Source organism: Hippopotamus amphibius, chromosome 2 (genome assembly GCF_030028045.1).
Source record: "Hippopotamus amphibius kiboko isolate mHipAmp2 chromosome 2, mHipAmp2.hap2, whole genome shotgun sequence".
NCBI classification, from domain to species: Eukaryota; Metazoa; Chordata; class Mammalia; order Artiodactyla; family Hippopotamidae; genus Hippopotamus; species Hippopotamus amphibius.
The window spans coordinates 230,134,135-230,160,809 of NC_080187.1; the positions used below are offsets into that span (position 1 = coordinate 230,134,135).

General features: G+C 36.5%; 2 protein-coding genes across 6 annotated transcripts in view; one reads left to right on the forward strand and one right to left on the reverse strand.

Annotated features, from left to right (window-relative positions):
• Positions 1–3,072, forward strand: part of GPR137C (G protein-coupled receptor 137C) — a 57,894-nt gene extending 54,822 nt beyond the window's left edge. For all 3 annotated transcript variants that reach the window (XM_057723918.1, XM_057723919.1, XM_057723920.1), the window contains one exon: positions 233–3,072. In XM_057723918.1, coding sequence (XP_057579901.1) covers positions 233–410 — 178 coding nt within the window. In that variant the 3' untranslated portion in view covers positions 411–3,072. The remainder of the gene's footprint in view (positions 1–232) is intronic.
• Positions 3,073–4,023: 951 nt separating this feature from the next.
• ERO1A (endoplasmic reticulum oxidoreductase 1 alpha) overlaps positions 4,024–26,675 on the reverse strand; it is a 50,092-nt gene continuing 27,440 nt past the window's right edge. The window contains exons 5-16 of one of the 3 annotated variants that reach the window (XM_057723922.1): positions 25,793–25,869; positions 25,624–25,697; positions 21,799–21,919; positions 19,797–19,843; positions 17,554–17,565; positions 14,949–14,975; positions 14,725–14,817; positions 13,771–14,017; positions 13,200–13,269; positions 8,988–9,074; positions 8,771–8,904; positions 4,024–7,259 (exon numbers count right to left, since the gene is read on the reverse strand). In XM_057723922.1, the coding sequence (XP_057579905.1) occupies positions 7,199–7,259; positions 8,771–8,904; positions 8,988–9,074; positions 13,200–13,269; positions 13,771–14,017; positions 14,725–14,817; positions 14,949–14,975; positions 17,554–17,565; positions 19,797–19,843; positions 21,799–21,919; positions 25,624–25,697; positions 25,793–25,869 (1,050 nt within the window). In that variant the 3' untranslated portion in view covers positions 4,024–7,198. Of the gene's footprint in view, positions 7,260–8,770; positions 8,905–8,987; positions 9,075–13,199; positions 13,270–13,770; positions 14,018–14,724; positions 14,818–14,948; positions 14,976–17,553; positions 17,629–19,796; positions 19,844–21,798; positions 21,920–25,623; positions 25,698–25,792; positions 25,870–26,675 lie in introns of all 3 variants that reach the window. The other 2 variants (XM_057723921.1, XM_057723923.1) reach the window with 2 other exon arrangements.

Here is a 26,675-nt window from a genome sequence, read left to right on the forward strand (position 1 = left end):
GTTCCACTCATTTTAAGTGGTATTTATTCATTCTTTTCCTATGTCTGATATAGAATCATGGATATTAGATAAAAGTCATTGAATTTTGTAGGAAGCCGTTATGTTATTTGGCAAAGAACACATTTCGATATATTTGAGACTATTATAAAATTCATTGAAAACTAAAAATGCCAATATGACTTGTTATATCCTGATCACAGTCCTTTGGCTTTTCTGCCCCTTTTTGCTGCAGTTTATCAGGTTCACAAGGTTTGGGCTGGTACGGCACCATGACTGGCTGTGGCAGCAGCAGTTTCACAGTCTCTCCACACCCGAATGGGCCGATGACAGACACTGCTCCTTTGCTCTTTACTTGTAGTAATTTAGATATGAACAGTCACCATAACTTATATATAACACCACAGAACTGACGCATTACCAAGTTGTGATTCTTCAGTCGTTTTTCATGAATGTGTATATCCAGTGTGTTTAAATCCTATCTACATAAACATTCCATTATCTGTTGCAACGGAAACAAAGCCTGGAAATGTGACTGTGTCCAGTGGAGGACACAGCTGTTACTTTCGACCTCGTCCTGGTAAAATAAAGTACAATGGAGAATTTGGAGCCAGAGAAGAGAGGGGTTAGATCTTAAGGCACTGGATGGCCTCCAGACATCCTGACTTTGGAACATCAAATGCAGATTTGCACTTTTATCTTTGTTCTGAAAGAGTACACTTCAGTCCCCAAAGTCATACCCAGTGTTCACGCTGGGATATTATGTTGTACACCAAATTAGGAGGCAGTTTCCCTACAAAAATCAAAGCCTGTATATTCAGCAGTGTACTCCATGTGGAATTCTTACCCAGTAAAGTTTATAGTGTGAACAGTGCACAGAATGAAGGCAAAAAATATATCATTCTTTTAAAAGATCTACTAAAAAACATGTAATCATTGAAGATAGTTCTTTTAAGCATGATTGTATAGTACCAACTGAAATTATTCAAACAATCATTTTAAACAAAGGAGAGTAATAATCTTTTACAGTGAGGACCAGCAGTGTTCTTTGGAAAGCCACAGTCATTTCTTCAAGAGGAGAGTATACCAGTCAAAATTAAGTGGCTATTTTGAGTAGAATTGGTCAAGTGATTATTCTGTATGATTAAGATATACGTAGTAGTTTAAGCATGATTCTTCAAGAAAGCAATAGTAATTTTTATGTAAGGAGATTTTGGTAGAAACTTCTTGGGACTAAACAAGTTTACAGATGCATTTAAGAATTATTCACAAAATGTACAATTCTAAGTTAAAACATGAATACATTTTCAAAGGCATTCAATTTAGCTGAAACAAAATATAGCTAATCTTACCTATTTCTATTGAATCAGGATTATCCTCAGGTAAATTAAATCATGATACGTTACTGCAGTGAACTCAAGTGCAATACCTTGTAAGACATATAATTCCTCCTTTAGTTTTCACATTTTTATATCTTATATATGGGCAAAGCCAAATTAAATTTAATTCAAATTAATTCCAGCACTAGACTAAATGAACAACTTATATAAAGGTACTAACTAGGTAAGTATAAAACCAGTGGTTAACAATATTGGAATACTTTTAGAATTAAATTAAAACTGTCTTGAGCATCCTATCTCAGATCTAAATAAAAATATATGGTAGGCTAAGGTAATAGAGAATTTTACAATGCACTTTCTACCAGTGTCTATATGGAAAGAAATAGATGCTGAATACCTCAAGATGCCAAGGTAACGGGCAACATTGGGAAGTTGTCACAACATGCTTAAAGACAGCTATATACACACTTGTTTGTTGATCTCTTTCTTCAGAACTGGAACTAATACAACTGTCCTTTTTGGTCTTTACTTTGATTAGAAAGTTATGTTTTATTTCTACTGTTACTTAAAATACCTTTTCACTTTTTGATTAATTGATTCAGTAACTTCACAAAAGTATAACAATAAGGGAAACCCCAAGAAAAAAATGAAATTTTTAATGCTTTTGATCTTTTGGGAGGCTGGTACACAGCCAAAGAAATTTCATCTTTTTATCATACAAAATGATTCTGAATTCAATCAAAAGCATAAACTTATGTTACTTTCAGTTTATTTATAATAAATTCTCTCAATGCAACAAAGTATTTAAAAATTTGTAGTATAGAAGTTAACCTTGGTAGTAACAGGACAACATGACATGCATTTACCTGAGTGCATTTTGATTGCGACCTCAATGATTGGGTTTCTTTTCAGAATGCCAACTACATATTTTCTTAATGTTGTTAGGTATCTAATTATCTAGAGCTATCTGAGATCTGTGTTGCTTTTGTTAATCCTTGGGGTTCAAAGTCATAAAGTAAATTTTTTCTAGTTAGACTTCCCTAGGTAATGCTCCTATTTGACCAGATAAGTAAAGGTTACTTTTTAAAAATATTTCAGATAAAATAACTTGGTTCTTTCAGCTGCATTAGTTGATTCTTCGGAAGCTGAGATTTGTAAATTTCCTATCCCTGACCAGGGTACCTGAATTCTTGCATTGGTCTCCTTATACACATCTCCCACAGTACATCACCAAAGACAAAGAAAGATAAGCTTCTGGCCCAGCTTTTGCTTAAAAATTCCAAAGCACTAGGAGCACTTTAAGCCTGGTCTCGAGAGAAGGATTGTTTAAAGTCAAAGGGCTACCGATTCCCTGTCCATCCTGCACTGAAGCACATGATGACAAGTTCAAACCTTCTTTTCGGTTCATTAATTAGAACAGAGAATGTCATTGCTTAAGTGTGTTATTCTGCAGTGATTAGCAGTACTTGTTTTCATCGTTTCATTTGGGTGGTCATTAATTTTGAAACTCTTGCCACTCATTATAGCTGGTAGTAGTTTTATGAAAGATGTAATTTATAGCTAACGTGGCTTTTTTATGCATAGCTGCCTTTTTTAGTGTTTAACAGTGTTTCTCAGCTATATAATCAGTTTCAAACTGGTTGTAAAAGTATAGCTGTGGCCAATGAATGTATTTATTTGTTGTTTCACTAAATTGTAACAAAACACTGCTGTCAAAAATAAAAGTGTTTGTGCTTTTATTTGGAGGTCTGGTTTTCTTAATCTGTCTTAACATACTACACCGATTGAGTTTCTATCATGTAAGGATAAGAAGCCTAGTGCTACCATAGAAAAGAGAAAAATACCTGGAGTCAATGACAGTTTGCTTTTAGGGAGCTTGTAGTTACAGATCTTCCTTGGCTCGTCGTGAGTGAACATGCATCTAACACAGCTGGCCTGCTGAACATCAGAGCTTCACCTGGCCTCCCTTAAACACGCTCAGAACACGTAGGTTAAACTACAGTTGGGCAAAACCATCTCACACAAAGCCCATTTTATAACAGAGTACTGAATATCTTGTATAACTTATTGAGTACTGTCCTGACAGTGAAAAAGAAAACGGCCATATGAGAACAGAATGAGCGCGTGTGGGCTGTTTCCCCGGGTGGCCGCGTGGTTGATTGGGGCTGCGGTGCTGCCGCTGCCCCAAGTCATGAGAGAGGGTCGTGCTGCGTGTCGCCAGCCTGGGGGGAAAAACTGAAAAGTGGAAGCACAGTGTCAAGGAATGTGTGTCGTTTTTGCACCACTGTAAAGCTGAAAAATCTTAAGTCGAACTAGCATTAACTGGATATCTGTATGTACTTGACATCCAGAGGTGTTTTACACGAATGAGTATCATACACTGATTTGATAGGAAATGCCATACTTTAAAATACCAATACATTATTAGATAGTAAATACATGTTTATTCAAACATTAAGCTAAGAAAAATCCTTGTCTGAAATAACTTATAACACCTCTCTCCTTCCCCTTAGATTCTTAAACAGGTATAAATTTATCTAGCCCATAATTCTGGGCAGCTGTTCTTAGATTATTCAAGAAATGCTTCAGTGATGTTTTCCCCTGAAAGAGTTCTTACCCTTTTTTCCATAATAGGCCCCTTTTTTCCTAATAGGCCCCTTTCATAACTTGCCAAAACCACACCAGATTTTGAATACAGTTTCAGAAGCTTTACTGACCCCCTGAAGTCCACAGATCCTTGGGTGTCTATGGACTTTTACCGTAAAGAATATTTGGAGTGAAGATGTGACTGCTAACATAATAAAGTTGTCACTTTAAAAGCAATTTATTCGACAAACATTTATTAAGTGTTCATATGCCAAAAACTATGCTATGGAGATGCAAACACGGATAAAGTTCCTTTTCCTGCTCTTAAGAGCTCACATTCTCGTAGAGGAGACTTTAAAAAACAAAAACGATACAGTACAATAAGTGACACAGTAGAGGTAGGTGTGATTACAGTGGTGACACACGAGAGGAAGCTAGACGATCCTCCTTGGGTGCAGCAAGGGCAGTCTCACAGAGGTGATGCTTTATGCGGGGCCTGCAAGGATGCAGAGCAATCTTCCACGTGGGGAAGAATGGCTCAGGCCTTGACAGAGAACAGCAGGGACCAAGGGCTGGAGCCCTGACTATGCTGAAGAACTCTAAGTCTGTTTTAGCAGGACAGGGGGTCTGGGGGAGCAGAAGGACGTGTATTGGAGTCCCTTGCACACCAAGGAAAGGGGTTTGGCTTCCTCCTGAAGGTTCATGAAGTCACTGAGCTGTGTTAAGCAGGGAGTAACGTTGTGAGAGTGCTTCTAGAGAGCCCGCTTTGGTAGCATTGTGGAGCAAAAGAGAGGAGACAGGCTCGTATTTTAGGGAAGAGCCATGAAAATGGGAAGACAGTGGCGTATCAGATACATGGAGATAAAGTCCACAGCGAGTGGCTGGATGGGGAGAAGTGGACGAGAGGAACGGGCCTCAAGAATCCAGAGGATGATGGTTCTAAAATTAACCAAGGAAAGAACACAGGTACGAGAGTAGGTCTGGGGGAGAATGACTTTTTAAGACACACACAGTGTCTGTGGGACAACCAAGTGAAGATGTGTAGAAGGCAGCTGGACTGAGAAGTCTGGGCTAAAAACAAGGATTTAGAGATCACTGAATTGGGAGGACTCAAGGGTAAGAAGTGGTGGTGGTGAAGAGAGCAGTAATGAAAGCCTAAGGGATAACTAAGAATACATGAAAAGAGGCACCCAGGAGTGAGTGAAATACAAGGAACCCAAGGGAAAACAGATTTTTAGGGAAGGGACTGTCAGTAGTGTCGAAGGTAGAAAAAAAGGTCAAGTAAGAGATGGTTTGTGAACGAAACCGTGGATTTAGAATTGGGATTTTAGACTTCACAGGACAAGACTGTGAAGAACTACGGAGCCAAGAGCCAGATTTAAGTTAAGGAGCAAGTGGAGGGTGACAAGGTAAAGACGGGAATATTCTTTCAAAAAGATTGGCTGTTAAAAAAAGAAGGCAGGGGCATGAGGTAAGAGTGAGGCGTCCAGGCAAATGAACCACGTAAACCCATCTGCCATGTTCTCAGAGTGCTACAGATGTTGTCATGCTTTTATATCTGGTGCTCACTTCACAGTCCTGTGAATCTCCAGGAATACTGACTTAAAAGTAGGTTAATATCTTTCTTCTCCTGCCCTGTTCAAGTGAGGGGGGAAGGGAAAACAGGATATATATTGTTAAACTTAGTTCTGTGATTATTAATTTAAATATGCTGACTACATTTTCATACATTCATTCAACAGATATTTACTGGACACCTACTATGTGCTTGACACTGTACCAAGCCTTAGCGACATAGAGAATTAAAGGTATACAGTGGTATAAAGTTGCATTTCTAAGCCAGTATGTAAATAAACCCTGCTTTGTTAATAATGTTACATTTCAACATGATATGTGTGCTAAGACATACAGAGAGAGGGCCCATGACTTCGAAGTATACAGTTTCTTTTTTCCCTACAATTACCATGTGATATAAATTCCTAAACCCCTTCAAATATTTTTATCATTGAAGATCTTTACTTAATTGAAAACCACTAAAAATTACCATTTAGTTTTGGGGAGAAAAAAGCAATGAACATCATATACAAAAACCAAAAATTCTATGCCTTATAGCTATACAGATCAATCATTAGAAGGTAACAGAACTCAAAAAGAATTTTAGATGGGAACTCAAAATGATTCCTGATTCTAAGGCTTATAGTATGATATAGTTCCAGATTTTTTTTCCTGAAAAAAAAATTATTAAAAAATTATTCATATTACACATTGACATGTTCAGAGTTCAAAGGGCATGATGCCTATAGCTGACTTTCAAATGACTGAGGAAAAACAGTATATGGGTGTGTGTATACAGAGCACACGAGATAAAGCAAACATGAACAATTAGGGAACCTGGTAAAGGTGTCCTTTGTACTGTCCTGGAAACACTTCTGTAATTTGAAATTATATAAAAATAAAAGTTTCCCCCAAATTTTATTCAGAATTAGGGAACGTGTTATGAGAATAAATATATAAATCTATTCAACTTTTCACACTGCTTAGAAATAGCCTATGCCTTTGAGTTAGGATTGCATCTTCCTACACACCAAAATAAGCCAATCAAAATAGCAATATAATTCTAAAACTGATTTGTTTCATACCAATGTATTGTAGGGTTGCCAGATAAAACACAGGACTCCCAGTTAAATCTGAATTTTAAAGGAGGAATAATTTTTTGGTGTAAGTTTGTCCCAAATATTGCATGCAACATACTTGTATTAAAAAACTATTTGTTGTTTATCTGAAATTCACATCTAACTAGGCATTCTGTATTTTTACTTACTAATCTGGTTACCCTCAATGTTGAAAGACCTTAGGCTGTTCATAAAGGGTCGTCACGAGCCTGCTTATTTAGCATCTTCCTATAAATGCTTGTCACATTGGCCACAATTTTATTTGTATTACATCTTCTTACACAAAATTCTAGTTTGATAGGCTTAAAACATCATTTACTTAGGTTTACCATATATGAATTTGATAATCCTGATTTTACTTATTATTAAACTTTAAAAGTTGTACCACATTATCAAAGTTTTACTTTTACTCACAATAATATTATACATAGACTTAACAGAATTTAAAAAATTGTTTACTTAAAACAATATAATTCCCTTTTACAAAAGCAGCTTTATATAAAATGTTTGGCTTAAGACTGTCATTGCTATTAATGCCTTTGAATGAAACTCCATTCTTTGGCCTCCATTGTTCAGAAACAGGCACATTTCAACTTGTTTTCTTTAATGAATATTTTGCAACAAGTTCCTGAAGTTTTCTAATTCTTTCACGCTTGTTGAAATTCTGTAACCAAAAAATAACTTCACTTAGAAACTATTTCAGATAACTTTTCCCTATAAGTTATTCACTTTGCATTTTCATAACACAAAAGAAAATTTAAGTAATTTATTTCAGCAAATGTAAAGGTGCATAAGCCATTTCATCTATTTTGATACACTTAGTTCTTAATTTGACATGTTAAAACTAAGGTAACATTGCCCAGAAATTAGTTACTTTTAATTACTCATAATTTAGTATTAAAGTTTTAAAATACAAAATTATAAAGTATATAAGTATTAAAAATACTAGGATACTTTAAGTATTCATAAGTATATTCATATGCTTAGTACTTAAAGTGCATAGGTATAAAATATATAAGCATTAAAATGGGTATTTTAAATATGCATAAGTATAAGAACACTTAAACTAACCAATATACCATATTTAGTAAAATATACAAAGAACCAAAGATTTTGGATTATAAAGAGTGAGAATAGTAAATGTGTGACCAAATTATTTTCACTAACTTTTATAAAAAGTAAAGTTTATTTGTTCTTTTAAGTGTACTTTAGCTCTGTTCTCTACCATAAAAAAAGTTACAAAATAACCCAAATATAACTGTCAAGCTTCTGTATACTAGAGAATAATTTTGAAGGTCAATTATATCAAACCCAAAATACTGTCCTAACTTTTTTAAAGTGAAGAAATGTAGTCCTTAGAAAATGTTAAGTTTTAATAAATCTGCCTTTTTTAGATATAACAGGCCAGAGGAAATGCATCTGTACTTAAATTTGATAATGTAAGTTCCTTATTTCAAGCTTATTTTCTAGTCATTCTGATGATGGGTGATGACTTAGAGGGCTGGGATGGGGAAGGTGGGAAGGAGTCGCAGGAGGGAGGGGATGTGGGGATATGTGTGTACACACAGCTGATGCACTTTGGTGTACAGCAGAAGCTGGCACAATAGTGTAAAGCAATTACAGTCCAATAAAGAGCTGAAAAAAAAAAAAAGGACATGAGGAAACTTTGGGGGTGACGGATATGTTCATTGTCTTGCTTGCAGTGACAGTTACACACATATGTAAATGTATGTCAAATTAAATACTTTTTAAATGTAAAAAAAACAAAAACAAAACAAAAAATAAAGAACTATTCGCCTTCTTACACAATGGTGAATTCACAAAGAAATTTTACATGTACACCTACATTACACAACATGATTTTTCCAGGACCTCCAAAAAAACATTTGGGCAGCACATATACTTTTAAATAATTAGAAAAAGTATACAAATTCAGCAAGATGAATATTGAAGTCCATTCAGTGAATTAATCATGATTATACAAGTCAATAGATGAAAATAAAGAATATCATCTAATGATTGTGTGTATCTACAAAGTTGAGGTATTTCATAAGATCACAGAATTCTGTAGTGAGATTTCACTAAAAAGGATATTTCTTACCCAGTTTAATCTGAAAGTATACATGTTGCAATAGACTTACTTGGCTACCAGAAACAATTTTGGTACAAACTAACCTTCCAAATGCATTAAATAATGATACTATTTCTTGTCTGGTTAGATGGAATTCATAACTGGGTCCACTTTCTGGCATATTTGCGATCAGTTTCTCAGAAAATAAGATCTTCAGAGCAGTGCCCAAACCCTGAGTCTATCGTAAAAATAAGAAAAACAGAAAAATCAGCAAATTCTTCGTGCGAAGGATGACAACAGGATTGAGCTAGATGTGCTTACCTGAAGCTTTCCCCACAGTCGACATTTCAAACAGCCAACACAATCCATGATTCTTGAAATATTTCTAAAATGCAGTCGGAAGTCCTCCTAAAAAATAATGTAAAATTTTATGAAGACGTAGCATGTACACAAATACAGAGTATTCCTGAGTGCCTTCTATGTGCCTGTAACAGTGTGTCATGTGCTGGGGAGGGCACCAACGAGGGCAAGAGAGCTAACGTCCGCACCCACGGAGCATCGCCTGCACACTGGAATCTTTACATGTGCAATTTCACTTCATCTTCACCACAAATCCAAGAGCAGATGTCATTGTAGGCTACATCTAATGAATTAAAAAAGGTTCAGAGAAATCAGTCACTCGCCTAAACTCCCATATCTAGTCAGTAGCAAATCTAGGCCCGAGGCCTGCCTACCTCCAAAACTAGCCTCTCGTAAATATACACAAAGGTAAACTGCGTGGAGATGTTCTGTCGTACGTGATTATTAACTACATGTCAACATCACCACATCATTTACCAAAAAAAGAAGGAAGGAAGAAACGAGGGAGGAAGGAATAAAAACCTTTGGTTTGGGAACTTCCCTGGTGGTCCAGTGGTTAAGACTCCACGCTCCCAGTGCAGGGGGCCCAGGTCAGATCCCTGGTCAGGGAACTAGATTCCACGTGCATGCTGCAACTAGAGTTTGCACGCCACAACGAAGGAGCCCACGCGCCACAACTAAGGAGCTGATGAGCCACAACTAAGGAGCCCTTGAGCTGCAACTAAGGAGCCCACCTGCCACAACTAAGACCTGGTGCAACCAAATAAATAAATGTTTTAAAAAACCAAAAACCAAAAAAAAAAAAAATCCCTTTGGTTTCACAATAGTTAAAGTAAAGCCCTTCTCTCTGGTATTAATTAGGGAAAACAACCAGATCTTTGATTATTATTGACACCATTATCATATAAAAATATACAGAATATAGTGAATTCCATGTACCCTGCACTAAGTTTCAGAAAGAAACCATTACAATTGAAGCCTACCATGTATCTGTTCAAAGTCCCATATCCCAACTTCTATAGCTATTCCGAGTTTACTGTTTATCATTCCTTTTTTTATCTTTATACTTTTAATAGTTATGTATATATCCTTGAACACTAGGGTATTATATTGTTTATAAAAGGGCAACATGCATTAAACTCATCGAAAAGTAGGATATGTCTTTAAGGAATAAAGAAGGAAGAAGGGAAGCCAAGAAGATATCTTTCTTTTCCTCCAGTGGAAATTATCAAATGAATCCTCCAAGTGAGTCCCTCTGTCCTGAATTTACAGAAGAATCCCAAGCTTACAGTACTTGAAATAGGAAATCTGACATACATTTCAGATAGAACGTTCATTATACCAAATGGCCTATAACTTGGGAAGCATATCATTTTCTTTTAATGTGATAAACCACACACGGGGCTCAATCAGAAGAGAGCAAGACCAAAGTTCTAAAAATAGGAATACATCAGCAAAGATTGGAATCTACTATTCAAGGCAGACCTCAATTCACTCTGGGGACAGTCTTTCCCCAGATGCTTCATTCAGCCTGAGACTTTGAAACAGCTGTTACATGTATTAATAAAAGATTTATAAGAGGATCCCAGATCTTATATCTTACTGATTTAATACAAAGCCCAAATTATTAACATTAAATGTTAGCATATGTTAGCAATATTCTATATCTTGTGTGTCTGTACCTCTTGGACTGAGTTCAGTTAAGAGGTCATTCTAATTTTAAACTTACTTTAAGAAAACATTTACCCAGCAACATTTCTCTAAGTAGATTTTTGGTGATTGAGGTTTCCTTTAAACTTGTGTTTCAACCTTGAATTAAAGGAAACTCATAATTTTAACATTAATAACAGAGCACTAAAATTACTCTAAAAGTAGATGTTCTCATCCTATGAGATGCTGACCTCTGGAGAATTTAATAGCTGGTATAAGAGTCTACAAAACCCCCGTGTAGACAAGCATTTGTATGTGGACAGAATAAATAGCTCACACGTATGCACTGTAAATTCCCAAATGGATATAAATTTTATGACAATAAAACACAACTTTTAGTTTAAAAGTGTTACTAAATGCACAGTGGATTTTGGGCAGTTATATTTTCACAATCAGTAGATGCTAAAAACACTGCTGTCATGGGGGGAGCCCTTGAAAGTTCTCGACTTAAGACTCGTACTCGTAAAGGTTGGGAGCCCCTGTTCTAAATGACTGGTTGCTGTTATACACACTGTCTAAGCTCGGTGTCTGAAGGTATGTTCACTAATTCAAACCCTTGAACGTGGCAGCTCTGGAGTAAGTCTCTACGTGGCATGTGCAGGAATCAGTGTGGCTGCTTACAATGGCCAAAGGAACATCGCAAAATCAAAACCAAACAATATTCTAGAACCAAATTAATAAGCTAGAAATTTACTAGATCAGAACAAGGAGAAAATCCTTGTGGCTCCCGCAATTGACAATCAATGTCCAATAACCTGAGTGTATTCTAAAGGTAACTCAGATTAGAAAGATGTGTGATCCTTAAAATAACCAGAACCTAAATCATTTACAAATTCTCCTTGTTACTTTACAGTTCTGGGGTCAATACTTAAAATTATAGTCAGTGGGTAGAATGATCAAACATTCTGTGGTTAAACATTGTGATCTATATTCAATGAAACCAATTGACCAGAAAGCAATTCTTACCCAATTCTCAGCTGTTTTATTAGCCTTCAAGTGAGATCCTATTCTATTTTGAATTGAACACTAAACAATTCTCTTTCACACATGTCCTCTACTTCTAACCACACACTGATACAGTACAAAGGAGACAAGATGAGATTTCTCAAATGAACTTATATGACTGTTCAAACCCATGATATTCACCATAAACTGCTATTTTTTAAAAAGTAAATACTGGATATTAACAAGTTTCCTTGGTGTTTTATTCCTTTCTTGTAAAAGAACTCGGAAAAATTTTCTGTTAAATTTCATAGGATATGAAAGCTGAGTGTTTGAGTTTCAATAAAATTAAAATGATGTGAGAAATACTTCTAGTCTGCACAATATAAAATGAGTAGATGCCAAAATACTCTCCATAAACCAGCAAGTGTACTAAAAATAAGAAAGATATCGAAAATAGTAGAGAAAAAAGTCTTATTACAGCATCTTCCCCCTCACTTCTAAGTTCCTGGAAGCTGTTTGGGAGGTTATATAAGCACTGAGGTATATATTTCTAGCAAGAATTCTTTAAGTAGGAGGTAGATGCAAGGTCAAAAATAACTATTATCTAACAGCAAAAAAATGGAGTGCAAAAAAGTATTTTGCTTGCAAGATGCAAAAAATCAGGTTCTTTCACTATGGGAAGAAACAAAGAATTAGAAACAAAGGAAGATTCTTTGTTATAAATATTCTGATGAAATCATATCAAGCTCAGCTATTGAGGACCACCTGCTTTACTTACCTATAGCTTTATAATTGAGAACAGTAATGTAATTAAGTCCTCAAAAAGACTTAGAAATCCCTCGAGGATAGAAGCATCTCTCCCTTTAATGACAAAAGTCATGTTCTACACACAGTGAGCATTTAATAAATCTTCCCAGTGAGACTTTATATTTGTAGCATTTTGAGGCAATTATGCACAAAGATGGTCTTGCCTGGGGTCATGCCTCTATTACGAGGTAAGGCAAAGACCAGAGCCCATTTTGTGTGATCTCAGGTCTTCTGTTCTTTCTAGAACTGCATTCTGGTGTTACTAAATGCCTTTAATTCCCAGTGAATGAGATGAATGACAAAACAATGACTGTAACCTCTCCGCCTAAAGGGCATCCTGTAATTTAGCCAAAACTATTCTCAGAATTCTCTCCAGCAAAAGACAGGCTAATTCGGCCCCTCATGCTCTATATCCCTTTCCTTTCATTCATAAGCTCTATTTACTACATGAGAGCATCAATGTGAAACGAAAGCCTTCTGTAAAGAGTACACATTTCTGTTCTTATTTTGAAAAACAACACAAACTAGATCTTAAGTTGATTTACCTTTGGACTTCCTTTTTTCTTGAGGAAAAGAAAGTTTATGACTGATTTTTCTTATCATCTCAGGATGTATATCAGGATTTATTGTTAAAAATAAAAACACGACCTTATATTCATACCTGCATATGAGTTTGTCTTTAAAAATTAAGTTAAAATATACAATTATTACCTTTAGTTTGTTTGCTTCTTTTTTATCCCCAGCAAAAAATGAATTCTCATCAAAATGCAAAGGAAATGACCTGCATTAAATAAAACATAAATAAAATATATTCTCCACATAAAACAGAAAATATTCACTTTCATGCATTATAAAATATTAAAAGTCCTGCTGATACAACATTTTGCTGGTCAGTGATGAGTCACATACGTAAAATAGAGTAGAGTAGAGAGTAAAATCAAAATTCTGATGCCCCCAAACAAACTCATCCTCAAATATAAAAGCTAACTGTATAATATACTAGAAGTTAGGCCCCAAACCCAACCTGTTCAACTAAATAGGAAAATAATGCAAGTATCAAATACCAAAAGAATGGCTCTTAAAGCTAAAAACACATGCCTTTTAGTACATAAGTCAAAATGAAAACAAAACCAAAACTCAAGTCTAAAAGACCTATGATCAAAATTAGCTTTTAATTATTTTTTAGATAGTTTTCCTTTCTCTAAGATGAATATTAAGAATTTAAGTTTGGATACCACTTGTCACTCTTCTATTAATGTGTAAGTTGTAATACACAATTTACTTGATTTCATGAAGTATTTCCAGAAGTAGCATTTTGTTTTCTGCATCCTGAACTTTATTTCCAGTGAAGAGCTGAAAATCTGGGCGCTCAAAGAATGGTATCACTTTAGATAAAGCCCTTAATTCTATTAAGTAGAGAAAATACAGGTTCTTCAGCCTTCGTGGACCTTCTCCTTCAGTTAAGATTCCATCAAATCGCTGCTGAAATTCTGTAATGTTGTGTCCCCATTTTTTTTCCAACCAGGTGTCTGAGAAGAAAGAAGAATTAAATAAAATATTAAAAATTAAAAACTGCATTTTAAAATTGTTTCATTTTATGTATATTAGGTTACTGATGCCTGGAGAAGCTAATTTGATTTTATATTTTAAAATATATAATCAACACAACCATGAAAACTGTTTTACGTAATTTAGCCTTTAACAGTTCCATATTAATATTTTATCTTCTAGAACCCATCCTTAAAAGAAAAATAAACTCAATATTTTACTGAGAAACCAGGACTAATACAATTAAATTTCTGAATATAAACATATTCATAAAACCAAGATACAGAAGTCAAAAATGACTCTGAAAAAATGCTTTTACCTGTTAAACTCCAGGCCTGAAAGCGGGCACAGAAATGTAAGGATTCTGACACAGTAACATCTAATGAAAAACAAACTGTGCTCTTAGGAGCTATTTTAATTCCCACAACAAAACAAAAGAACATTTCCAAAGTGATCTGTATGATTCTGAGCAGCTTCTTAAAAGAAGGTGAAGAGAGCTAAGAACAGGCTGAACTTTTCCTCATGGGTCCATGGTTCCCATATTCCTGATCGCTGCCATTTAAGAATAAATCTTTTGCTGCCTAATATCCAGTAGGTCAATCCTATCCCATCCAGGTAAATACCAAGAAAATTTTAAGAATCCCTGAAAATAAGTGCAGTAAAGTGAATAAAAGTGAACACTACATACCTTGTAGAAGGTACCGTGCACTCAAGTGCACATTAATGCTTGCATGGAGGCCAGAAATAAGTCTGTAGAATGCTCTTTTCTCTACACAGAGGCCTATGAAAAGCAATTTGCAAATAGAAATTTCATATGCGAAACTTGTAAGATATAAAAAATTAATTTTATGTGTATTTAAAAAGGAAAAAAAGTTATTTAAATTTGCTTTAAAAAAAAAAGTGTCCAATTACCTTCTAGCCAACTGTAAAAAGTGTTCTCTGAAATTAAAAGAAAAATAAGTCACAAGATTGTAAAAAAGACAAAATGTAAGTTTTTCAAAAGTTTTACAATACTATAGCAAATCTGTGCCAAACAGTGATTTAAAGGTCCAGATACAAACTGTTCAGTCTCACTAATAACCAAAATGCAAATTAAGCATATATTGTACAACACAGGAAATATAGCCAGTATTTTAAAATAACTACAAATGGAATAGAACCTCTAAAAATTGTGACTATGTTGTACACCTGAAACATCTGTAACATTGTACATCAACTATACCTCAATAAAAAACCAAATACAAATGCAGATTAAAGCTAGAAAGATACGACTTTAAAGAGTAAAGATAAAAATACAATACTCAGTGCAGACAAGGATCAGGTAGAACTAGCTAGGTGGCACGATGACTGGACGGGGTGTAAATGAACACACCCTTTCAATGACAAAACGCGATCTGGTCGTAGGCATCAAGAGCCTAGACGTCCTTTGCCCGTGGATCCAGCAAGTCCATCTCTAGAAATCTAGGTTTTTGTGGATGAATGTCTGTGTCCCCCCTAAAAGTCACATGTCGAAGCCCGGAGCCCCACCCCACCCCGTCCCCACCACCTTCTGATGGTATTCGGAGGTGGGGTCCCTGGGAGGTGATTAGGCTGAGATGAGGTCATGAGGGTGGGGCACCAGGATGAAATTAGTATCTGTATAAGAGGAAGAGACCAGAGCTCCTTCTCTCTGCCTTGTGAGGATACAGTGAGAAGGCTAGCTGTCTGTAAGCCAGGAGGAGGGCCCTCGCCATGGACCAAATCTCCTGGCGCCTCGATCATGGGCTTCCCAGCCTCCAGAACTGTGAGAAAATACATGTCTTTTGTTGTAGCCATCTAGTCGATGGCATCTTGTTAGAGCAGCCTGAGCTGATGACATAGGCTAAGGAAGCAAGGAGCCATGGTAACAGTAATACATAAAATTATAAATATATCTATTATAAAAATGTAAACATGTAAATAATAATCACCAAGATGTTAGCAGAGAAGCAGTATGGGATAGTAACTAAAGCACAGACGCTGGAGCCAAACTGCCCGATTGGAATCCTAACTCTGCTGCTTACAAACCATAAGATTCTAGCTGAGCTGCTAAGCCTTTCTGGGACTCATTTTCCGTGTCTGTAAAATGGCGATAACAATAACGCCTCATAGGATTGTTGGAAGCATTAAATAAACTCGTATTTGTGAACTGTTTTGAGAAGCACTCGCAGGTCTTCCTGGCCATTGTCATGATCAATTATCTTGGGGTTGTGGGATTACGAGTGATTTGTTTCCTTACTGGGAACCTCTAGGTTTGGGGTTTTGTTTTTTTTTTTTTTCAAGTTTTGGACCATGAACTGGGGGGAGCAGGAGTGTGACACTGTTGGGACCTAGCCTTGCAAAGAACTTTTCAGTTCAGTTTTATAATCCTGAAGCAGATATTCTCTGAATCTGATCCAGCTAGATAATCACCAAATACGTCAGCTTTCATATTTGACCAAAATGAATACTTATAAACATACTCAACAAATAAGGTATTTTGTCTAAGGAGCCTCTACAGGTTAACAGTGTTTTCTCTGGCAATGAGAGACAAGCTGAGATCTTCACATAGTATTAAAAAGCTGAAATATGCTCCTCTAACATGGCTAGACTATAGCATAGAACTAGGAGCATCCAAAGTTACTCAAAACTGAAAATTATAGTCACCACTAACAATAACAAAATATGAGACATCTTTGGAAAAATAATCAAACTACTAATGAATTTCTCTTCCAAACAGTACAGTTCTGATTCAGTATTTTATTTAGCTGCTACCACTACTATAATATAAAGTACAATAATAAAATAGCAATGTTATCTGACTTTAGTATTCTGCTATTTAGACATAATGCAAAAGAGATTCATAAAAATAACATTCAGAAGACAGAGGACTTTGCGGGAGGGAAAAGTGATATACTTCACATTTTAGCAATTTCATCTAGCTGGACTAGAGCTAAGTACTGCTGAGTCCTTTCGTATTGCTAAACACATGGCCTTAAGAATAACAAAAATCATTTCAATCTCACTCATAAAGCAAAAAGATTCTCAAAAAAACAAAGGAAACCTAACATATGTTAAAACTTTTAGCTTTACCATCAACGTAAAGAGCTGGCAATGATACCTACACCCAAGAGTCACCACCAGCTTGGAAGCCAGCAGATCAACACTCTGATCACATAGAACCTTCCTATATGACACCCAGCAGATACCAGAGTCCAACCAGTAAAGGAGAAGTCTTCCCTGACCGAGGCTGGGGAAATGCCTTGCTTTTACCTTTCACAACAGGGAAAATGCACGAGTAAATTATCAGAGGCTGAGGCAGACTGTCTCTGCTGCCTGATCCCAGGCACAAAGAGTCATTTTTCCCCTATGCTGTCACCTCTAGAATTTTAGGTAAAGAAATCAACATTAACTTTTTCTTGGTCTCAAGTGTGGTAAGAAAAAACAAGCTTGCCCAACAAACACCTGAATGCATAAGCAAATTCATATCTGTAACATATGATAAAGACACTATACTCACCTTCACTTTTCCCTGAAAAAAAGAAAACAAAATGTTTATTATTAAAAACTCCTTCCAGATGCCCCTTTTGAAACGCTACACATAAAAATAAGACTTAGTCGCGGTTACTTTAGTCCATCAGTTCACGCACATGAATAAACCCTGAGAGTGAGACGCTGTGACTGCAGCTCTTCCTGATGGTGAAAGGGATTCTGCCTCCTGACCAAGTGGCACCATTTCCAAGAGCCTGGATAAAGAGGAATTTCAGCTCGCCCAAGACACTTCATATGGGCTGACAGGAGAGAAAAATCTCCTCTATCATCTGAGAGCACTCTTAAATATCTTAAGGACACACAGTTCTTTGGCTGTCAGAGCCTTTTTACTTATTCGTTTACCCTACGGCTGTAACACAGTTTCTGCTAAAGATTTGTGTTATTGCTTTGAAACTCCCAGGACTGACCCTGTAAAATTTTACTTTATTCAGGAATATTTTTAAAGACTATTTGTGAGATTCCAATTACGCACAATTCAGCAGTTTGTATGCAGCTGCTCATTATTGAAAAACTCTTCGTTTTGCCACTTTTAGTTAATGCCATCGTTTATTAAAATATGGTATGCTCATTGCGAATACATGTTAAAAAGAAGAGAAAGGCAAAATAAAAAAAATCATCCATAACTCCCTCTGCCCAAAGAGAAATACCATTTACATTTTGGTAAATGTCTTTTTTCTTTGTGTACAGGATATTTAGATATTACATCAGTTATGTTTTTATAAAAAATATATTATACATACTGTTTGGTACCTGCTTCTTCTCCTAAATGTGCTATTGATCACCACCGATATAAATTAATATAAATTTTCCGCAACATCTAGAATGGCTATCGTCTACTATATGAATATACCATAACTCATTTAAGCAGTTCCCTAGTGATAAACCTTGAAATTGTTCCCATTTATCTTTAAAGTAAGTGAGGGTGGTTAATTAACTTATCAGACCATACTGTGAGTTCATACTGAAGATCGTCTCTTGCCTAGAAATCTGCATCTCATCTGATTTTAAATCAGCAGTTCCCACTGAGTACCGTATGTGACTCCGTATAAATCCAAAAGCCTTGTTTAAAGATGCTCTTTCATTTCTAATCTGCGCAGGACCAGTGTGCCAGCGTGTAGGGAATGAGGCAATCTCACTGCTTTCCAGCAGGAGATTTGTGTTTATGGACTATATGAGATCAGCAGCTTTTCAAATAAATTAAAAAAATGAAAACCACTCCACGTTTGCTAAAAGTACATCAAAGATGTCATCAGTAAGCACTTATTCAGAGAAGAGGGATACATCTTTCCTAAGGAAAAACCCTGAAATCCTACACTTGAAATGGTTTATTCAACAAGCTGTTCTGCCTATGACAGACTGGGCAGCATTTGTGAGTTTCAGTTTTACGTGCCCTCTGCACCTACACAGTGCACCGTTACACACAGTAGATGGTGGGGAACCGCCTGTTGAAAGAACAAGTGATTTTCACTACTGTAGACAAGACCACAGAACGAGGAGAGCGATTTTCATTGGTCATTTATCTAACAAACTACTCCATCTATTATGTTCCGGGCTCTGTACTAAGGGATGAAGTCGACAAATGCTGCCCATGTGTCCAACGTACTAGGGTAGATCAATAGACATAAATAATAGTGAACTAATGCTAGCCAGTGGAAAGAGATGTAAGAGGCACAAAACAGGAGCTCACTTGCTGAGGAGAAAGAGCGTGCTTCCACTTAAGAGGACCAGGGAAACGTGGGGGGCAGGGGGGAGGCAGCACTTAAGCCAGACCCTGAGTGTACGTGGACGATGAAAAATGCTCATGAGATGTAAAGTCACGTGGATTTGAAATCAGACTCTCAGCATATATAATAATTTCAAGTTTTAGGAAAGATGGGAGGCAGGTTTTGGGGATATTCATTGAACTCACAGACAAGTGCCAACAGCATAAAGCCTGAACACACACAGTCTGTAAAAATGCGTAAAAGAATAAATGCACAGCTTAAACGTCCATCTGTGATAGTCCAATACAATGAACTTCATTACAGAAATACCCCTTACTGAAGTGTAAATACTTTCAACACCAGTTTCTCTGCAAGAATGAGACGTAACTTCTGTGAAAACAGGAATATGTGACCGCAAATGCTCTTGCCAACCCGTATCTCGCATTCTTCCTTCTAACCAAAGCTCGCCGGCTGATGAATAACAGTGCAAACATAAAAAATAACTCACCTTGACCAGAAGCCAAAGGACTTAAAGGTCTTCTAATTGTCTGTGGCCTAGAAACAAGAGAGGCAAAGTATAAAATATGAATGTTCCCCATCATGTTATAATTATTTATGTAGAAGTGAAATGATCTCAGAACGTTTTTTAATGACTATATCCAAAATCAAATTGTTTTACTGACCTTATAAAATATTTATTTTCTCTAACTGCTTAAAGGAGGGTCGGTATTTGTTTTAGTGATAATAGTTTCTGATCTCTTCCCATTGTGGCAGCCAGGAAGTGATTTCCTAATCACTTCTTCAAATAAAGGAAGAAAAAATACCAGTCAAGCTCTTCTCCTAGAGGTACGAATATGTTTTTGTATACGTGACTGTGTGCGTGTCACAAAGTACACTCCTACTTGAAAGTCAAACAAGCAAAAAATGTAAATACCCAACACGAGCACGAAAATAAATGGAAAAAACAGTGTGGTTAGATTATTTTCCACTTTGGTGATTTTAATTACATCAGTTTGCTATGAGGCCACACCAAGTTTGTTATGATTTCAATAATAGGTCGTTTTTAATAAGAAAAAAAAGATAGTATGTCACTAAAGTGCTTTTAAATCTCAAAATAAATACTCATTAGTATTGTTGGTAGAGTGTAAGGATTGTTTTAATGTCCTTTATTTATTTTACAAATGTGTACAACTTGAGACATTTTGAGAACAGAACATGTAAGCTATGTTTTAACATACTCAATTTGGTGCCTCATACATCGTTTATAATTTAGAAATATTATGGGGACCATGATATAAACTAGTTAGGAAATAACTATATAACTAATACAAAATCTAACAAATACTTTAGTCGGACTCTATTTTAGCTCACATTAAAAAAAAACTTGTGGGAAAAAAAACCTTTAAAGTAAGTCAATAAACTCAGTAAACCAAACATTCCTAATAATAAGCAAGAGAATTTAAATGAAGCACATGGCAGAAATAAGCACATAACGAAAACTGTCCACTTCCCCAACTGGAGACATCCTGCAAGTCAAAAAAAACAAACTGCTGTTCTCTCATGCTTATATGTGACATAAGGGAAATGTATTTTTGCCACGTTTGGGAACTCCAGGAATTTCCCCAGAATCATCCCCATCCCTGAGCCAGCATAACACGCGTGTGTGCCTGTGGGCACACGTGCCCACACACGTCCCTTCCAAAACCAATAAACACACCGTTCACAGCCTAGAGGCTTCCCAGTGGGCAAACCTGGAGCACGTCTCAGTCTCCCACTGATCAAACGGACAGCTTCCAACGTAGCGGGGAGAGTACAAGAGGATTCTTCCACTTCCTAGATCTGCGACCCTAGACAAATCGCTCAACCTCTCCGACTCTCAGCTTCTCCCTCTATAAACAGTGACGACCCCAAGGGTGACTACGAGGACTGAAGGAGAAAACGCACGTCCCACGCTCAGCACCAAACCTGGCACAGCGCGAGTGCTCAGCGCTGCCTATCATAATTGTTCTCTGAAAAGAATTCAGCTTTAAAGCAGGTAACATAACGGTAGCCACAAAAAGAGGCGTATAAAGCACCAAAAAGAGAATTAGGAGTGACATATCTCTTCCCTGCCACGAACCAGATGACCTCTCTGACTCTCGGTTACCTCATCTGTAAAATGAGATTCTAGTACAGCACCAACTACCACATTGTAAAGCAACTACCCTCCAATAAAAACGGATTCAAAAAAATTAGATTCTATAATTCACTTAAGGGACATTTGTGAAATGCCTACAATACTCCCATAAAAGTCTGTGTCCTAAGTCTTTTAAAGAACAAAGGATTATTTGTTGAAACTCATGTCGGCATGTTTCCCCAGAGGGGAACTGGATGAATGAACAAGTACATTTCTAGGTCCAAATATGTCCTTATAAATTTGATTTCTACTTTTAAATCACTACGAGTTTGCTTATGTGTTTATAAAGAGAAGGCACATCTTTCAGGAATTTTGAAATGAAAACAGCACATACTTAAAACAGTTTTCTTCATAGATGACGTTCCATATCTTCCAAGCATCTGGTCCCTTGTAACCCGTGTAGCGCTCGGGATTAAGGAGCAAATCGACATACTCAGCATCAGGAGACTGTATGTCTGTAAGGTGAAATGTTTTAATAGTCTTTTTTTTCAGTCACCTTAAAAACCTAGTACGACAGACTGTGTGCCACTGATCCCAAGGCACCACAAATGTAACAATGCACCTGCGATTTAAAAACCCTTCTTAGGAGAAAGATACAAGAGAAAATAAAAAGGAACACACACAGCCACATTAAATTACACGCTGGTTGCAAAAGCGTCTTGCTTTTAGAAATGGTAGAAATAAAAATAGGAATATGTGAGTTTTAGAACTGAAGGAACATAAGTAATTCAATTCTTCTAAGTTATCCAGGCAGAGAATATACCATACATTTCTCATCACATTAACCACAAACAGTTCGTCAGTAATTAAGGTAAATGAAGACATATTAGTACCATACAGTTTGTTACCAAATACTTCCTTCTTACATGACCACCATCAGGACCCACTACTAAGCTGTCCCAAAGGTATAACCCTAAATATGCAAAAAGTTACAAGCAGGATATTTGTATCAGCATTATTTATAAAAGGGAAAAATCAGAAGCAACCTAAATGTCCGATAGAGCAAAGCATGGGCTCTGGGGCCGGAGTGCCTCGGTTAGAATCCAGGCCCTACTGCTCATTCACTTCGGGACCCTGGGCAAGTTATGTAAACTCTCTGTGCTTCCGCGCCCTCATTGTAAAGTGGGGATGACACGCATAGTGGTAATGTGAGACTTAAAGACGTTTCCACGTGCAGAGCGCTGAGAACAACAAGAGTGTAATAAATACTAACTAGTGGTATTGGTGTCATGATATACCCTAACAGACCACTTTACAATCAACAGAAGTGTTAAGTACAAAAGCTATCTAATAAAGTGAAAAGATAAGCATTACAGAAAAGGTAACTACAGATACATATGAAAAACATACAAAACTGGTGGGATGTTGGTTTCTCATATGTTCTATAAATTTGTATAATGCATTATAACTTTAACACGAAACCCCCAGTCCTCCAGCGGCTTTGAGGAATTAGTTAATAACACAGCAATACCTTATTCATCAACAAAGCTTAATGGTACAAACCAACAAAGCGAGAGGAAGTGAGTAAAGATGGCCTCCAAGCAACCAAAGTAGAGGACGAAAATCCGAACAGACAGGTGCTTACACGAGAGCTCATCGAGCTCTCTATAGTACCTGCTTCTCATTTAAAAAACAAAAATAAGACCAAGTTTGGTTATTTTTAATCCCCATTCACAGTTCATTAGAGTCATAAATTAGGGGGAAATGTGCTTCTAGAAACAGCACAGTGACAGCACCTACAAATAACGGAGAGTCCAAGGCAGAAGCAGCAATTAAAATAACTAGAAGTAAAAAGAGAGACTTAAAAAGCAAATCTGCATGAAAGCACCTAGTTCAGGAACAGATATCTCTGTTCATCCAAATAAACACTATAGGTATTACATGAGCATAGCAAATTATAATAAATTCATAAAAAATAACTGACTTTTAAAATATATAAATAATGCTCAGCATCTAGTACTTTAAGACAGAAAACTAACCACCAAGGAGTGATTAAATTTTTAATACCCTGCCTTGTTAGAGATAAACATTAGTTGACTCATAATTTTACTTATAACAAATACTTTCTCTCTCTCCAACTTTATTTTAAAAATGTTATTATAATGTTATTTTGTCAGATGACAAAAGTTCAAATTTCTAATTAGGATTTACAAAATACCTTCTATCCTCGACCTACCATTTACATACATTATTTATTCCTTATAAAGCTGTCCCTTTTTTTTTTTTTAATATTCACCCTCCTTTAACAGAAGAAAAATGGACAAGTTATTCACCCAGGATAACAGAACTCCAGCACACGAGGAGGGAATTATTTGATTTGCGACACAAATGGAAGCCCACAGTCTTACAAGGATACTTTGGTTAAAGTATCACCGTTGTTTCTCTAACACTGCAGGCCTGAAAAAAACATGCTGCATTTTGTAAGTTGAATTTTATCTCAAATAGCAATATTTAGGCCAAAGAATCCTTGCAGAAAAGATGGCAAATTTAAGGTTGGGAGAGCATTTTACACCCCTTTCTTTACTGGCCTAAAGCTAGGTATACATCCACAGTTCTTAACCCAACACCCTTGAGGCCGAATGTGCTCTGGAAATCAGAACTTGTCAGATTTTCGGAAGGTCATACAGTACACGCAACACTGCTGAGTATCATTCCAGCAGGGACTGGGGCAGAGCTTTAGTCACACACAGAAATGTGTCTGCAGTAAAAACAGAAGTATTCACACGGAATGAATCTGTACTCAATTTAAGGAGAAAAATGTTCCTTTTTCAAAGTTTTCAGATTTGGGAATTAGGAATAAAGGATTATAGATACGTATCTGCCAAAACATGGTCATGGTTTTTATTAAGGAAAGTTTATGTATCTCTTTTTTCCAAAATGAAGCCGCAAATTAAAAATAAGTACTTTCCCTTTTTCTTCCCTCTTTTTTTGGGGAGAAGGGGTGTTGCAGGATTCATCTTTTGCTTATAATTAAAATGATCTATATCATTCTTTTCACTGAGTTTTTAAAAATCATTAATCTGTTCCAAAAGAACCAAAGAAGGACAGAAAAACTCCATGTGGTGTCATTTTGTTCAGCCAATTAAAAGGCTAACAATTAAACTTACAAAAAAGGAGATACTAAAAAAAAAGGAAGACTTGGAGAACCTATAAATCCAAATTAATAAATCCATAAGCCAAATGCTCCTAATGGGTTCTAAGTCTCCTAGATTTTAATCGTACCAGACCTCCAGCTTAGTTTCAGGTGTCACAGACATAACTCACGGTTCATTTTTTTTCTTTTCCAAAAACAACAAAGACCATTGTTAAGGAAAATATTTAACAATCCAAGGCCAATATATCAAAAGCATGTTTTTGCAATCTCTACCTTTTATCTATTTACGCAAAATATCTGTATATATTACAAAAATTATATATATTACTAAGTACACAGAACTGTAAAACTCAGGAGGTAAATTTTTTTTCCCAGAAGCTGGGTTTTCTTTTTAAATTGTTTTATTGTGGTAAAATACATATAACATGAAATTTGCCATTTTAACCATGTTTAAGCGTACCATCCACTGGCATTAATTTTATACATTCACAATGTTGTGCAATGATCATTGCTGTTTCCAAACTTTCCTATGACCTCAAACAGAAACTCTGTAACCATTAAGCAATAACTCCCCATTCTCCCCTCCCCCAACTCCTGGTAACCTCAAATCTACTTACTGCCTCTATCAATTTGCCTATGCTATAATTATGTATCATGGAATCATACTATATTTGTCCTTTTGTGTCTGTTTCATTTAGCTGAATGTTTTCAGTGTTTATCCACACTGCAGCATGTATCAGAACTTCATTTCCTTTTACAGCTGCACAGGATTCCATTGTATGTACATACCACACTCGGTTTGTACGTTCATCTGCTGTTGGATACTTGGGGTGTTTCCACTTTTGGCTGCTGTGAACATGGGTGCACAAGCATCTGCCTCCCTGTCTTCAATATTGTGGGGTATAAGCTGAGGAGGTGAACTGTTAAGTCATATGGTCATTCTGTGCTTAGCTTTTTGAGGAACTGCCAAACTTTTAGAAACTGAGTTTTTTTTCAATTGTTTTAAAACAACTTTTTTTTCCTTAGGCACACTCTTAATATGCAAAGTATAAAAAAAGGTTATACCATCAGCTTCACAGAAGTTGTCTGCGGAATCATCATGCTTGGTCCACTGAAGAACAGCCTTCTGTGTTTCTTCACTTCAAACAAAGAAAATAAATGGAGTTATTCTTTTCCTTAAGTTAACAGTTCACATGAAAAAGCATAAAAATGCTACTGCAAAAAAACCCCAAACCTCAGAGATTCATCCACAGCTCCAAGCCGTTTGGCTTGCTCACATTCTTCAATGAGATTATTGGCTGCTTCAGAATACTAAAACAAAAGGAAAATAAATAGAATTCAACCGGTTGCATTTTTTAAACTTTTTAAAAAGAATTTCAAAGGAATTTGAGGTTCTTTTATACCTGGCACCATCCTCTGGCTTCAAAACTTACAAAGAAAAAAAATAAGACCCACATTCCTCCTGAAGCTAAAAAATAAGTAAAAACCTTTGCCCTTTGTTTTGTTGGAGAACACAATTTACTCCTATGTTGACGAAATAAAGGGTAGTTTATAGTCTGATAACTCACTATCAAAATACCCACTAAGAAAATGTTTGCGGTTCAAGAACTCACTTGGCAAGGAGCCGAGGGGCGCTGTCCCGCTTTCCTAACAACCTAACTGGGAGCATCGGTTTTCTCTTCCGTAAAACACGTGGCTGGGCTAGATGAGGTGAGCCCACGGTCCATTCCAGCTCTAAATGCCGTGATGCTAAAAACGCCCTGGAGGCTACCGAGTCTTATAACAAGTACTCCGACGTCGTTAGGTGCTTAAAATACACTCTTGAACCATATTCCTCCTCAGCATCTACGTCACTGTACATGTTCCGCTAGCCGCGGACGTGGCACGGGGCGTGAGCGTGGGTCACGAGATGGCACCACCACCACAGAGCTAAGGGACGACACCGGAAGCAGGAGGCCACAAAGTCAGTCGCTCAACAAATATTAACTCAGTGCCTGTTATGTCCTCATTGTTAGGGTGACCACACAGATGACTGTCCAGACGAGGACTCTTTGGAGGATAAAAGGGAACACGACAAAAACTGCAATGATTCAACCTTTGGAAACACTTATTTACCG